Below are 15,981 nucleotides of genomic sequence, written 5' to 3' on the forward strand. Positions count from 1 at the left end.
AAATAAAATTCTAGCGTAGAGAGAGAGAGAGAGAACAAAAATTGTGAATGTTTTTAAAACTCTGTTTTGCGTGCAGCTTCTACATTTCGCAAAATTTGCGAAATTTGCACGCATGTGCAGATATTATGTTATACATACAATGTGTCGCGTATGCATTTTATTCTTGTCAAATGTCCGAAATATCATTCTATGATTTTTCATAGATCGTTAAAAAAATTAAAGAAAGAAACTTTAATAAAACTGTAAGGCAAAATAATAAAGTGCTATTTAAAAAAATTAGGAAAACAAGAAAATAAATTAGTAAATATCTCTCTCGCAACACACAGAGTAAAAAAATGTGAATTTTTCACAAAGAAATTAGAATTATAATTTTTTTTTATTTGTTAACACATTTTTTATTAATTTATAAAAACTATTTAAATTATTGTTAGAACGTCTCATTAATTCATGATAAAGTTAAATATAACATCTTATTAATAACCAAACAAATGTAAATCGATGTTCCAAACAGGAATAGTCGACGGTATATCTTTATCGATCGACTCCCAATTTCTGGCTAACTTTGAACTTTATAAACTCGCAAAGTGCAATATATACAGTTTGTAGGGAGAGAGAATTTCCGTGGAAGTGTAAGGCACGTTTCTTGGAACTAGGAGGAATGTAATGCTCGCGCGAGTCGTACAAAGAGCTTTCGAATCGAGTCGACAATGCATGGATTCACAATCAAATGCAAAACGTCAGCTAAAACAAGAGGACAAAACAACTATGGAGATGTTACATACACATTTAATGTTCGTCGATCAATTCTTCGAGTATAAGTTTATTATCATTGGCATCGAGAATAACTTTTATGCATGCATACACGGAGAAAGAACAATTTTGCTGAAATATCTAAATATAGCTGGAGTTACAGATCTGAAAATAATTTTGTTAAAACAAAATAATTACATCGGAATTTCAAGCATGATGAGCAATGCTGCAAAGTTTTGACATTCCAGTTGGAGCGCCCCACATAGTTATTTAATTTGATGGTCCAACAAAATTACTTCCAGATCTATATTCAGATAAGTACCTGGGCAAAAAATCATTCCTATGTAAAGGAAAGATTATTCTCGCCAATATCCGCGCTATAAACTATATGCACTCTATATGCACTATGGTGGTGCCGTAGTGACGCATAAGGCGGCCCGTTGTTCGCAGAAGCGGATGTGGACGATTTGCAATTTAATAACCATTTCTCGTTAGCGCTTCGGAGCGAATCGCGAACAAGTTCGAACGATTTCGGATGCATGCCGACGCGCGATCGGCTTGCGAGAGTTCAAATTGACTACTTACTCATGAAGACGACCGAGCTCACGAAACCGATCGAGTCGATGGCTCATCCCTTACACGGTGTTCGCCATACCTTCGTTCGCGAAGGTTTGAACGTCACGGAAGAGCAGCACGTGAATCAGTGAATCGAACGAGATCAATTAAGAGACCAGCACCCTTCGGTGTCATTAAGGATATCATATACCCGATCATTTCTTTTATTTTATATGTTATAACTTTTTTATTAACTCTAGAAAACTGTCGATAGAGTGATATAATACTGCTATATTAATACGTAAATTTTATGTACAAAAAAGCAGGGAATGGAAGAGTTACTTTTATAGTTACTTTTTATAACAATGTGGTAACAATGTTGTAATTTTTTATGACTATAATGATAACTAACTAAACGCTTAAGAGGCTAAAATTATTCTAGCCTCTCTTAAGCGTTTAGTTATAATTACATTCATAAAAAATTGCAACATTGTTACCACATTGTTATAAAAAGTAACTGTAAAAGTAACTGTAAAAGTAACTCTTCCATTCCCTGCAAAAAAGACGTTCTTAATTAACATAATGTATCAAGTTTTTTTACACGTTTCATATTAAGCAACTTAAACAAAAAGAAATAATAAGTACATTATCAAATTCAATGTTGAAATGATATGGAGTAAGTAATTCAAATGTTTGTGATAAGGCTCAATATGTATTTAACAACTAATATAAAGAGATAAGGGTAATGAGTATAATTATTAATTATTGGCTCAAAATTAATAATTATTGGCTCATTGCCCTTATCTCTTTATATTATAATAGTAAGTAATTAAATTGTGTGTTTCCTCATGACACTCAAACAGATTAATAAAATATATAACAACAAAATAATAACACAAAGCTTTAAAAAAATGGAAATCACTTATCACTGGTATATAATATCGACCACCTGGTAGTTCAACTAATGCGTTGTGTGTGTATGTGTAAGAGAATTTTTAAAATCATATCTCCGTTTGTTTTATCTTTTAGCATGGCCGATATTGGATCTCCTAATGAAGGCATAACTTAATGCTCAACGAGCTCGCTCACTTGTACGTAAAATTTACGTATCATAGCATTCTAGGGTTAATAAAGGATGCTCTCTAGCAAGAGACACAGATGACTGCACGATAATATAAGGCTAATATTACATTTGTCGTACGACAAAGCATACCAAGCCTATTGATTGGCTGCAAGAAAAAGTTGTCGGATCTCTTTATCCTGTAACTATTCAATAAACTTCAAATATCTTTGTCGTACGACAAATGTGATACCAGCCTAATATATACAGTAAGTCATTATTCTTTGTTTACTAACGTTAAACAAAAATGAAATGATCACTGATGTGTTACATTGTAGTTCTTGCGGAAAAGCACTAATTGATACTAATATATTTGCTCGTTACCTTTAAATTTCTTAATATTTCACATTTCGATTGAAAAACAGTTATTAAATATATTCTTTTATACACGATATTTTTAAACAACATACAGTAGTATGTTATACATGTGATAAAACGTAATGTGTGATACCGAAGGGTCATAAGAAATAAATAACACTCCACACAGCATGAGAATAAAAATTCAAATGAAAGTTAAAGTAAAAATACTTTCAATAATAGACGGACGCGACGACCCGTTATCGATTCGTTAGTTCAAATGTTTCTCCATTCAAACTCGTACGTACCGGAGAGGTACGTCTTCTCGATACCGATCGTGCAGCACTGAATCGTATTCCTTGACGAGTGGACGTCGCCACGGTGTCGGAGTTATGAAATCCTTACCTTGACCACACAAAGCGCGATCGTTTCTCGGCACACATTATATACATATCTACCATATATACGCGGCCGTATACTTAAATTGCTCAACGTTCGCGAAGTAAACTTTTTTTGCCGGTCCGCGTGAGGAATTTGTACTTTATTGTTACGCAGATGCGGATGTTGATTTTTCGCGTGACGAGACTCTCCTTTCGTATATTGGTGGAATCCTGATCGCGCAACTTCCCGCACTTAAACGAGAGAGAAATAACGAACGCTATTGATTTCGTTATCAAATGCTTAATTGACGCGATAAAATTTAACATCTGGACGTACGCAAGCACGAGCCTCGTCCTGAATGTTATCTAATGTGCGTCAGAGGTATATATCGTTTAGCTGAACAATCATGTTGTAATATCAATTTAAAAAATCATTGCAAAAAGAACTCGTATTACAGTTAATAGTGAATTATCGAGATATTTTCCGTGATTTTACAAAAAAAAATGTGTGTCAGAAGTCAATTACATGGAATTTGCAATTTCTGTGAATTTAATTACGTCAATACTTGTTTGTAACGGGGAAGAAGAGATAATTATAAAATCTTTGAAAATTACTAATGTAATCACATCGGCAAATAAATTTTATCCGCTTCAGGTGAGCATTTTGTAATAATATTCTTATTAATTGCCATTCGCAGGTCCATTAAATTGCAATTCGACAATATTTTATCAATGTGTTCTTGAATCATTCATTCGTATGAAATATAATTTTCCGTGAACATTTGAGCTGTCTCTTTTTTCTTTTTCGATAGATTTTCTTACAGATAAAGTACCTGTTTAAATAAAATTCTATCATACAAGAAATGAAGACTTAATTTATTTTATGTAGAATGATTTCGAGCGAATTTCTCATTAATTTATGTTTATTTCTGTCAATATAGATTAACTCTGTATAGAACTAGAAAAAGATGAAAAATAATAAGGGGTAAATCAAAATTGAAGTTACTACGTTAATAAATATAAATATAAACATTAATCGATGATCTAAATCGAGCGGTAATAAGATATTTTTTATATAGTGTAAAATAAATTTATAGTTTACAATGTTAGTATAACATAAGTCTTATGTTATACTAACATTGTAAATTACAAATTTATGTTATATAAAGAAATCTTTTTACCGCTCGATTTCAATCGTTGTTTCTTTATACTTTGCGTTGTAAAAAACGAGCGAAATCTAATTATTAATCGATGATTTTTCATTTGTCAAGTAATATCTGTATTAATAATATCTAGTAATAAAAATAAAATTATTGAATTCTCTCTCTCTCATTATTTTATACAGAAAAAAGACTAAAAGGAATGAAATAAATAGCTAGAAATTTTGCTATGTAATTTTGGATTAATTTCTTTTAATTAATAGTCGACTCTGTGAAGTTAACCAAAATTAGTCGAAGTCACTTCTGAGCATGTATTATTATAGAATTATTTAGAATAGATTTTAATTGGAATTGTTCAATTATTTCCTTGATTTCTATTGTATATTTTAGGAAAGACAGAATAATTTTAATCGAAATCCACTTTAAACAGTTCCACAATAACGTGCCTTGGAGCAGGAAAAATCAATGTTCACAGACGTATATTGTGATAATCTTTGGTAAACTTTAAAGAAAATAAATTTCTAAATTAGATTTGTAACGCGTGAATCAGAGATAAAATAGGAATCGACATTATCGACAAATGGAATCAAATAGAATCTGTCTCTCATTCTCGCGTTCTTCAACCGATGGCGACGCACGCGGTATTCGAATCGAGCGGACAATACAAAAAACGTCGATATCGATTAATGTGTTCTTCATCGAAGCAATTGTAACGCGTGACGATTAAAGCCGTGGCACACAAAAAATTTTAAGTGGTAAAACGTACACTCTCTAAATTCTTTTGAGTGAAATCTCATTCTAAAAAGTGAAAATCAAAAGCCAGTCTTGAAAAACAGTGGCTCAATTTTCAATCCTTAAGAGATTTCACTCTTCAAAGTGAGATTCACTTTGAAATAAAAAATTTAGAGAGTAAAGGAGTAAGCGCGAATTGGCAACCACAGTATCTCTATACTGTGGTAAATGTATGTAATTCAATATGCTGATTTCCTTACTGCTTATGTCTTACTACTTGACTACCGTTTCTTCTATGTACTGTGATATAGAAAATAAAAAATAGAATGACAGCGTAGATGATGAATCACGCATCCCCCTTGTCCAGTACATCGCATAGGCTCGTGACTCAGGGGAAAGTATATACCTATACATCCCAAGGTTGCGAACAGAAGGGTAGCCCTAAAACTTTTTTGTACTACATTCAACGGCGCTTTGTGGTTTTATTATTAGCGAGGAACGTGTTATTTTTAGGGGCCTAGAAAGTTTCTTTGCCAACACACCGAGTAACTCGTTTACATTTGTACTTCCTCCGCTTTCAGGCGAGCTATTACTAAAACAGGGAGAAAACGAGAGAGAGAGAGAGAGAGAGAGAGAGAGAGAGAGAGAGAGATGGAAAACAGAGAAGGAGATATGTTGACGTTAGATGTTTCGCGCGCAACACAGTGTTTTGATGGTAATCGGTATATCAGAATAGGAAGGCTCGAAAGGCGCTTAGTAGTAATGAAACGTCGTAGTAATTACAAACGTATTTGAAACACGATTCATTTTCGGCTCTGCGATCCCCTTCGCTCCTCCGCGTACACCAATCCCCCGAATGTCCATCCTGAAAATATTTCGCTGACGCTTCCCCTGATCGCCGGCGATGGCGATCCCACCACCCCCCGCCGCCCGACGCGATACAGCGGCGGACAGCGACGCCTCCGCACGGCGTCGATCAATAACACCGTCGTCGGCGTCGCCGACGTTGAGAGCGTCGTCGCGCTTGCGAGGGAACGGCGGTGTGACGCGAGGCGTCGCGTTATCCGCGACGAAATCCGTTACGCCGTGCGTCGTCGACGGTTCAGCTGCGCAGCGGCGATCCGGTGCGAGCCTTTCGCGTGCGGGTACACGGCGACGGGCATGTGACTGGGGACCCTCCCGTTGGAATCAGTCGCAAACGACGAACGGACAACTGGGAACGACTGGGAAGAGCCGAGTGCCGAATCGTCGAGGTCCCACCCACGACATGGCCAAGGTAAATCTCCCGAACGAAAGGGTTAATAGAGAGAGAGAGAGAGAGAGAGAGAAGGAAAAAAAAGTGCAGCGCAAATAACGTCGAATCTCTTTTTCTCCCTTCCATTTGCCGACATTTGCGATTATAATATATCGCCGATTCGGAGTATAAACGGATGTTTGTTATTATTTCCTATCGAGCGAGAGTATTCGTTTTCCCGGGCAAACTCCGTTTCCGGCTTGAAAAGATATATAATAACCGTCGGCGGCGTCGAGCGAAATAGTTGTGAACTTATATCGACGTCGTAGGTCGCGGTTTTGAATTAATGCGAACGACAGAGAGGAAGGGGTTTGTAATGGCATTATAATACTCCGACGGGGGCAAATAACAACGGAAACAATATTCCTCGCTTTGCTTGATATTATAGTTATATATTTGTATCTTTCGTGTTTCGCTGAATCGGGTATATAGAATCGCCTGCCGAGGGAAAGGTCACTTTGCGATTTTCGAATCGTGTGTGATTCTCGGTTTATCAACGGTCATGGGTAGAAGGTGGTTGTTCAATTTCAGTACGTCCGCCGAACCGCGTTCGCTCGCGCGCAATCCCAAGTGTACGCTTCATGGGGAGGGAGGGGGTGGGAGAAGAAAAAGGTAAATGGCGATACACGTCGCGAAATAATATCACAGCTGGATCGCATGCACGAGCGAGGACGAGGTACGATGCTACTTTTACATAATTTAGAGCACGCGTTCCACGGCGCAGACGCGGATAGATAATCTGGACACTGGCGAATTTCCCAGTGCTCCATTTACCGCACGCGAGAATACGCACGATACCCGCGCGCCAACACCAGTCCTCGCAACGTGACAGACGCCGGATAATGAATGCGTCGGGGCCTCAGGGATGCGATCGAGGAAATCGTGTTTTATCCTCTCTTTTATTTGTTTCCTTTTAAATTAAACCAAAGGTCGGACTTTGAGAAAATCTCGCTCCGACGACGACTAGATTGATTTCACAGTTAACGTCAATTTCACCGCCAACGCGTGGGAAGACCGTAAAGAAGATTCTTGAAAATTCTCTCGAGACTTTCTCTCTGAACTAAGCTATAGATGCGTACATTATAGCGCGCAAATATTGCTACAGGCACGCATCTCGCGAATCGTCCGATCTTTCCTACTCAAATAATATAGACAAGCGCGATGCAAGAGACGGGTAATCCCATAGGTAAGCCGAAGGAAATGTCGCCCTGGCGAAAATAAAAATCGGAATGCAAGTCAAATGTAAGCTGTGTGTGGCACACAGAAGAGTTTATACAATAAGCGAATTGGCCAATTACAGTAGAGACCGTAAGGCCATAACGTAATAGGTTGTCTACAATGAGAGTAACATTGCGTAGCTAACCGTTAAGCCGTAATCACACTGTAGCGATTGCGCGATTGTGATTAGCAATTAGTGATTGCTTTTCAATCGATCAAGGCAATAAGGTAGTCATCGAGAGATCGCTTTTGTTCCAACTGGTTGAAAATCGCAATTGTGCAATCGCTAATGTGATCACGGCTTGAGCTGTAAGAAATTGACCAATTGTAGTCCGATTATTCTTCTCACTTTCAACCGTAATCGATTTCTTACATCTTATTATACCATATTACATTCATTATAGATCTTTAAGGTTCTTCAAGCAAATTCGATATGTTAATTTTCTTACTACTTACAAGTCTTATTGCTTAAGTTTTTTCAGTGTACTATGACCCTAAGGGGAAAGTGACAGAAACGTAAATGAAGCTTCTAAGACTGGTATTCATAGTCGGTTCTTATATAATACAATATTTACCTGACTGTCTTAAATACATAAGTTTTCTACAATATGCCATTACTAAAGACTCTCAAGCCGTAAGAAATTGACTGATCATAGCGGATTATTATTCTCACATTCGGCTGTCAATCTTTTACGGCTTATTAAAACTTAAGTGACGCGGGTTTATTACAGAATGTACGACAGACTTGATATATGTCACAAACCAATCAGAGGAGTCGTATTGATGTCTTAAAAAATTATTCGAGACGGTCTTAAAATAAAAGGGATTACATATAACGAGTATATAGTCTAAGAGAAAAAAATTGGGACAAAATTGAAACGTAGAAGTGTTTATATGATTTTTTTTTCCATATATCATTTTATTTCAATTTTCGCCTCTTAGAAATTTCTCATATATATCGTTCCTGTTACTCTCCCGCTTACACTCGACTTGCTCCGGTTTGTATTTTCGCCAAAGTGTCCTTGAAAACTACTATACGTACGTCGCGATGCGACGATATCGAGCGGTCAAGCAGCCTGCTTCGCATAATGACGGATAATTCGACGCTGCTGGTTGTACACACAGCGGCCACTCGCTGGTGAGCGACGCGACCCGCGGATTCACGGCTTGGTGAATATACCGGCCGTGTTCCGACAGGATAGAGTGATCGTCATCGTCGCTCGCTACGCGCCTGGCGGTCGTCGCGGCAGCGACGACGGCGGCGGCGGCGGTGGTGGCATGCGGCAGGTGTAGCCGGGGATCGCGAAGCGAATCCGGAACGTTTTATTGTCGTACTACACGCCACGCCGCGTCGACCGCGACGCGATCGCGGCCTGTCGTTTAGTCGCTATCGATCCTCCGACGCTTCGCGAGCTCAACGCGCCGCGCCGCGCGATATTGTTTTGCCTTCCTCGCTGCTTCCCCTCCCACCCTCCCGTGCGTTTCGCGCCGCGTCGGCGGAAAAACTCGGCGCATCGCCGCGTTGTGGTGGCCCGTGGGGAGATGCGCGCCGCGCGACCTGGTCACTGGCATTCACTGGTCAGTGCCGCGCGCAGCGAGAGATGCCAATGACACAGGGTACGTTTCTTCTTCTCTTCGAAATATCGCGTGGTAATACTTGTTGCGAGTTGCGCGAGTCAATGGGAAACAGTGAGACGTGACTATATGGATGGGATAGAACAAGTGGCCTGCCTCCTCCTCGCATATGGCGATCTCGTCGAGAAAGACCGTGTCATCAATGGGTTCTATTGAAATTAATTACGGTTTTACGGCGGGCGTTTATAAATGCGTGTCTTTATATGCAGGCTCGGAGAGACGCGAGCCTGGCAGTCGGCAGTGTCTTTCTGCCCATCGGATGGCTGTCGATTTTGTTTGAGCTCGTGGACACGTGACGGATATGTTAACAAATAACGACAAACAACTTTTGCGATAGCTTATCTCTACGAGGATTATATTATGTACATTCCGATTGATTTCTGTGCGGTTTAAAGTGCAATACTCGGCGGTCAGGTGTGTAAGATTTTGTCACGTTCCCATCCATTAACCGCACAATGATGAAACTACAATACGATGTTCATAGTGTGTATTGTTGACATTGACACCGATAACGCGGTTCAACACTCCGCCTCTTACGTAACATCCGATAAGTGAAGTCGCTAATGTGTATGTAGACGCAATCCCTTGCCAAGATTCTGGAAACAGACGTAACTCCGAGCTTACTGTCCGCCTAACAGGTAGACAAATGGTGTTTTCCAACAAAGTGTAACACCTCGTGTAACACAATGGTCATTTCATCTTTCTTCAAATTGCTAAACGACAGAAATATAACGATTCATTGTGTTTACAATAGGTTTGTTCTTTTTTAGCACTGAGATCTTGCACAATTCATCTTTATTTTTTTCATTTTAACGTGAAAAAAGGGGAAAAATAAACCGTGCAAAAAATTCAACTGAGAATAACAGATCTAATGTGGCGTGACGAGGGCTTTTTTCAATTTTGAGTGCTTTTCGGTAAGAAATCAAAAAGTGTTTTCCGCTTAGTTACACCAGTCAACACAAGTTTCATTCTGTCTCTGCTGTTCAAAATTTGTCTGAATATCAAAAAAGATAGAATGAGGTTGATTATAATTCGTTTCAACCGACTCTTCTTTTTCTAGTTCTAGGAATTAGAAAAAGGTGAAGAGAGCAAGATTCGACATTGGATTTAATCGACTTTGAAGTAAAAAAAACGGGCATACGTGGAAAGCACTTTTAATTCTTCTATTTAAGACCGTCTTAAGTGCAATCTTGAGATGTCATGAACCAATCAGAGAATCGTGTTAACATCTTAAGACATTACTTCGGGCAGTCTCGAAATAAAAAACGGACTCTGAACATCGGTCGATATGTTTCTTGCTCGAAAGAGCACTGAAAACGGATGGAAAAAAAAAAGGAAGCTTCTCTCATCAACAACGCTACTCGCGTCGTCGTGGTAGCTTCGATCTTATTTGTTGGATTCATGAACAGAGGCTCGGCGCGGTCGATCGTAAACGCGTGCCACACGGACGCGGGAATGTATTCCATTGGAATTATAATCAATTGCCGGCAACTACGCCGTCGATATATAGCCAGTGTTACAAGTCACGCTGCCGCGCGCATTATCTTAATTGCGTGACATACAAGCCGATAATTGCGGCATGGGAATTCCGTAATAAAATACGATCTTAAGTTTCTACCTGAATAGAGATATGTGGTATACGCGCGCGCTGGTATATTTTCACCGCGATTTCGCCTCTAGGCGAGCGAAAGGAGAGAAGAAGTATATTTTATATCACTCGACGACTTGCTCTAAACTTGATGAGTGCCGTAAAAATTAGATTGCCTTGTAATTCATCCAAGGGGCGCGGACGCGCTAGGCTGCACTTGGCACATCATGGTATATATTAAGGTGGGCGGTTTTCCTCGTCTCTCCCCCCCCCCTCCTCCCCGTCTCGGAAAAGTAACAAACCATGACTGTTGAACACGCGTCGACACAAATTGCCGCTTTAAGAATTAAGCTTCGCGGATAAACCCGAGCGCGAGATTTAGCCTTTTGCTGCGGCGGCATCATTTTGCATACCGGGTGGCCGGGAGCCGCTCGCTCGGCATGCAAATTTTATTCACAAATTTTTTTAATTCGCCGCTCACACGCTCTCCCTTTCCTCGCGGCCACACGAGAGTACGGCTCTATCGCGACGCTGACTCGCTGCTTTTTTTTTTTTTCTTTTCCACCTTGGCATTTTATTGCCGCGACAACACGTCGTCGCCTCGTGCTCGGACGGCGCCAGCAAATATACCATAATAACTTAGGCGCAACCTCGCGCGAAGCACCGAGAAAATGGATATTTTGATAACGATAGAAAATAATAAATCTATAAGGATGTGAAAGGCGCAGGCGGGAAAAAGGTGTGACCGTGATGATTGCTGACCCATTACGTTACCGCTTCGTGTAACTTCTGTTGATTCTAACGAAATGTGCGTACACTACTTGTACAGCACAGATCATTCCAGCGATGTTGCTGCAACATTGTAAACATTGCAGCAATGTTATAGCGAGTTTCTATATTGTATGTAGACGAGAGATTATCCACGAGGTTTTCTGCTTTTATACACTGACAAAAATATCAACAGCATTATTTTAGCTAAAAATAATTTTGTTAATTCAATAATACTATTGATGAAATATATCTTACTCTTGTTTAAATAAAATCTTATTTATTACATTAATACTATTATTGAATCAACCATTTTAATGAAAATAATGCTGCTGATGTAACATCATTCTTTTTAATGTAGGCAATTTATACTTATATTTGATTCATACTCTTTTTTGGATTACAAAACTATTTTTATTTCAATCTATAACTTTAAAATTATAATACAGTATGGCCAATTTTATCAAAATTCTACGAAAGAGAAAGATATAAATACTTTCTCTCTGTGTATGTATGTTATCTCATTCTAACTTTTACTGTCTTATTGTATAATCTTAATTAAAGTATATAAGTTATAGATTAAAGTAAAAATAGTTTTGTAGCTCCAAGAATAAATCAAAGATAAGTAAATTGTCTATAAGAGCAGTTTACTTCATTGATAAGAACATTTAAATTGTTTGCAAATTAGATCTTATCGCTTTATAAATGTATCATTTATGTATTAATAATCAAAAAGTTATAGAGTAAGTAAAGTTATAAAGTGAAACAATATAAATTAAAATAGGATATATATATATATATATTTTTCTTATGTATAGAATTTTGATAAAATCGCTCATGGCCGGATTCCGTTAGAATCTCTAATGATGTAGACGCGAGATGAAAAAATCGTCACGCTCGTGCGTACGTTCAAACGACGGATATGTCGTGATATATTGAAAAACTATGCACTTCCGTTGCGTTGTTTACACTTTGGCGCACGCCTCTAGATAAATTGGCCTGATTACCTTAGATAAATTGGACAGATTATTCGACGCCACTGCATGATGAGCAGCGCTATTACCACTGTCATTTATAATTTATAATATAAATTCAGTGCAATTTTTTTCTTCTCGTTTAACCATTAGCGCGGCGACAATCGCGGTTACGAAAATTTTAATACGCGCAGTTCGGCAATAGGAAAAGAGGATCCGCCAGTAATTCACGGTCGGGAGCCCGACCCGTGTAGCGGTTCGCAGTAACCTAGTTCTCAGTCCCGTCCACATGCTCAGCGTTCTATCGTCGGTGAACTCACGCACGCACTCGTCGGTTACGTGCTGTCCCGTTTCTCAGAACGGGGAGAGCTATCGACGATATCTGCTATTATTCGTAGACACGCTAGCACAGTTTTGCCTCGTTCTGATGGTACACTTTGGATCGACAGAGAAGAAAGAAAAATAACTCCGGCGCTGAGTTATTGAACATTTAAGTGGTGACATCAATATACCTCGCGCCTCTCCGAGGAAAGAAAACGAGCTTGGTAATTAGTCGTAATTATCTCGTGCTCATCGTCGCTTAGCGTTGCATGTATCCGTTACGTGGCGAAAAGAAGGAACCGTATAAAATCACGCAGTTATCCGCGTTTAGACGATGTTACAAACTAAAATTAAATTAACCAACTATCAGAGACATTTCTGATTCATTTCTCAAGGGGTGGAGTTATTATTTGGAGGTAGGCCAAGGGCAATGGACTCCACCTCGCATCAAATCGGACCAGGCCTTGAAAAAAAGAAAAATATATTTATTTGTATAAAATTACTACTCTAGTAATTAAGCAAATAATTAATTATAACTAGAGAGGCTCATTTTTTTATTATTTCTACCATGATAATCTTTGCGTGACTCAAGAAATTGCGCGCTCATACCTCTCATCCGCTGTTCTCTTGTTCGCAGAACGTAGGGGAGAGTCGGATACCTGTTCCACGAGCAGCACGACCGTCGTTCTTCCCGAAATCGAGAGTACTCGAGGCATCGAGGCTCCTGACGGGAAGTCGCCGATCAACTATCTTCTCGGGATGCTTTCAATTTAACAGCGAGGACGAATCCCCCACTCCGCGGGAATTCACGGGATTCACAACGTCTTCGCCCACCATCAAAAGTAATTCACGTTCGCATATTTATAATTAATTAAATACACAGATATGCTCTGATGTTAACATGTGCGAAACGCAACCTCGTGTTTCAGCTGATTCGACAGCAGATCAGACATACACGATATCACCCGCATGGGACATCGACAAGAACGATGTGCAACAACTGGTGCATCTCAGCGAGGAGAAAAGCAGTTTATTCCGGTATTGATCATAATACACACGTTTCAAGTGCGGTTCTATTAGGGGGACTCACGAATACTTTATGTTGTACGTTGTTTCGTTATGACAGGCTACTTGAAGAATCGCAGCTGAGCATGATCGAGGATGTCGGTGACACCTGTCTCGTAGAATCGGCTCTGGGCAGTTACAGTGATGCCAGCGCAGCTCCGCATTATTTGATGCTGAACAAACAGAACTCCTTCGAACACGACGAGAGTCTCGGTATATTGACGCCCGACCAGATGACCGATTTCACGGTGGCGTTGGAATGCTCCAGGACACCATCCTGCGAGAATCTCACTGGATCGGCCGGCTCGAAATTGGCGTTGACCCGGGCGTCCGCTTCGACGAGACCACTAGTCGACGTGGAACCCGCGGAGGAGGGCTGTACTGAGAGAACACCCTCGCCGGAAGAACTACCACTCGACCCTAAACCCGTGGAGCCGATCAGAGGTAACACCGTGCCAGTAAGCTTCGTCACATCAGTCACAAGCATCACTAGTCTGGAAGCGGGCTATCAGGGAGACGGCGAGAATTCGAGACCAGCCAGCCGCGGTGCGGATCCACCATCTATGGCAGTGCCGCCGGTCAATCTTCCTGCGCCTTGCCGGCAGGATCCGATGACCGATTCGGATTTCTTCACCGAGAGTGATGCGGACGCACACGAGGAGATCGTGCGGGGCGATAGGAAGGCGCAAGTAATCGACGGTACGCTGTTTTGTGCACCAGGCGAACGCGTATGCCCCAGCTTCACCGGAGAAGAAATGGATTCGAGTGGAATTTACTCGGACTTGGACAAGCTACAGGCGCCTGGTGAGCAAGCGCCGGAAGAGAATGATGACCATACTCCTGATACCGGAGATACCGAACTCTCCCAGAGGAGCCAGCCCTCGCCTATTGCGGCGAACGTTATTATGGATTACTTACAGGTACGTTAACTGTTCACGTAAACTGGTTGAGACTCCTGAATACCGGCGACGGCCATGTTGGAATTGTGACGTCATAGGCGAGAAAAACACATTAATTTTTCTTGCGTCCCATTTTTTAATAAAAACAATTTGGATAAATTTAAAAGGCGAGATCGCTCAAAAACACTTGTGAAAATTGATGGAAACTGTCCTTTCCTCCTCTGATAGTCAGTAAATGGTCGTAAAAGTCACGTAAAGTGAGTCTATACTCGGGCAAAATCACACAGTTTAACAGCTGATGAAACGAGTGAAATATACGCTTTTACGTATAAAATTTCACAATAACTGCAGTTTCCGCTAATTTTTAGGACTTTCACGAGTACGAGGGAAATCACATTTTCACAAATAAGCAAATATTGATGAAGTGGCACGCAAGAAAAATTTTGTCGTCAAAACTGATCAAAACATCACTTTTCCACGCCTATTAGTTCGGCCTTTTACCATGGCGAGGCGCTATACACACACACAAGCATGAACCCATGTCTGTGTGCTCGCCTTCGGTCCGAAAATGAGCACACAGACATGAGCTTGTATTTGTGTGTGTAACTACCAGTTTTGCTAGGCCATCGACTAATTCGGTGTCGCTACCATCAACACGGAGTTCTTGGCTGAGTATTCAGGAGCCAAGGCCAGACTTACAATTAGTTATGGGGAAGAAATTTTTGGAATTTTAAAAACATCTGTGTATGTGTAGAGTCCAGCAAAGGCGTCATCAGATGAAACGAGCAACATGAACGACACGACAAACTCTGTCGAAGTCACAACAATCGAAAAGGTTGAGAAGAATGAAAATATCAGGCCCAAACCACAGAGCAAAGCCGATACAATGCCTTTGAAAAAATATAAAATGCCAAAGAGAAATGTTGTCTCGAAGATCAAGGCAATGATCGAGTCGTCTTCGAAAGATGATGCGGAAAAGGAAGCGAGACGTTCTCAGAGATCCACTAGAAAGGGTGGACGGTGGGACGCTGTGATGAATAAGATAGAGGCAGGTAAAAATGAGCAGAGAACGAGATCAGTTAGGAAAGAAGTAAAATCAAGAGTATTGCAGAATCTCACTTTGTCACCTTCCACGAGGCCAACGTCGAAGAAAGCAGGCGATGCAAACAACAATAATAATAAGGATAAACGGTAAGCCTAATACCATATATATATATATATATAT

At 40.2% G+C, this 15,981-nt stretch overlaps 1 protein-coding gene across 1 annotated transcript in view; it reads left to right on the forward strand.

Moving 5' to 3' along the window:
- The first annotated feature begins 6,017 nt into the window (after window positions 1–6,017).
- The window catches only part of toc (toucan), a 24,689-nt gene continuing 14,725 nt past the window's right edge, over window positions 6,018–15,981 (forward strand). Inside the window, exons 1-5 of the mRNA XM_018542776.1 lie at window positions 6,018–6,270; window positions 13,430–13,634; window positions 13,722–13,830; window positions 13,919–14,777; window positions 15,511–15,947. Of these exons, the coding sequence (XP_018398278.1) occupies window positions 6,262–6,270; window positions 13,430–13,634; window positions 13,722–13,830; window positions 13,919–14,777; window positions 15,511–15,947 (1,619 nt within the window). The 5' untranslated portion in view covers window positions 6,018–6,261. The remainder of the gene's footprint in view (window positions 6,271–13,429; window positions 13,635–13,721; window positions 13,831–13,918; window positions 14,778–15,510; window positions 15,948–15,981) is intronic.

This window comes from Cyphomyrmex costatus, unplaced genomic scaffold (genome assembly GCF_001594065.2).
Source record: "Cyphomyrmex costatus isolate MS0001 unplaced genomic scaffold, Ccosl1.0 scaffold344, whole genome shotgun sequence".
Classification (NCBI taxonomy): domain Eukaryota; kingdom Metazoa; phylum Arthropoda; class Insecta; order Hymenoptera; family Formicidae; genus Cyphomyrmex; species Cyphomyrmex costatus.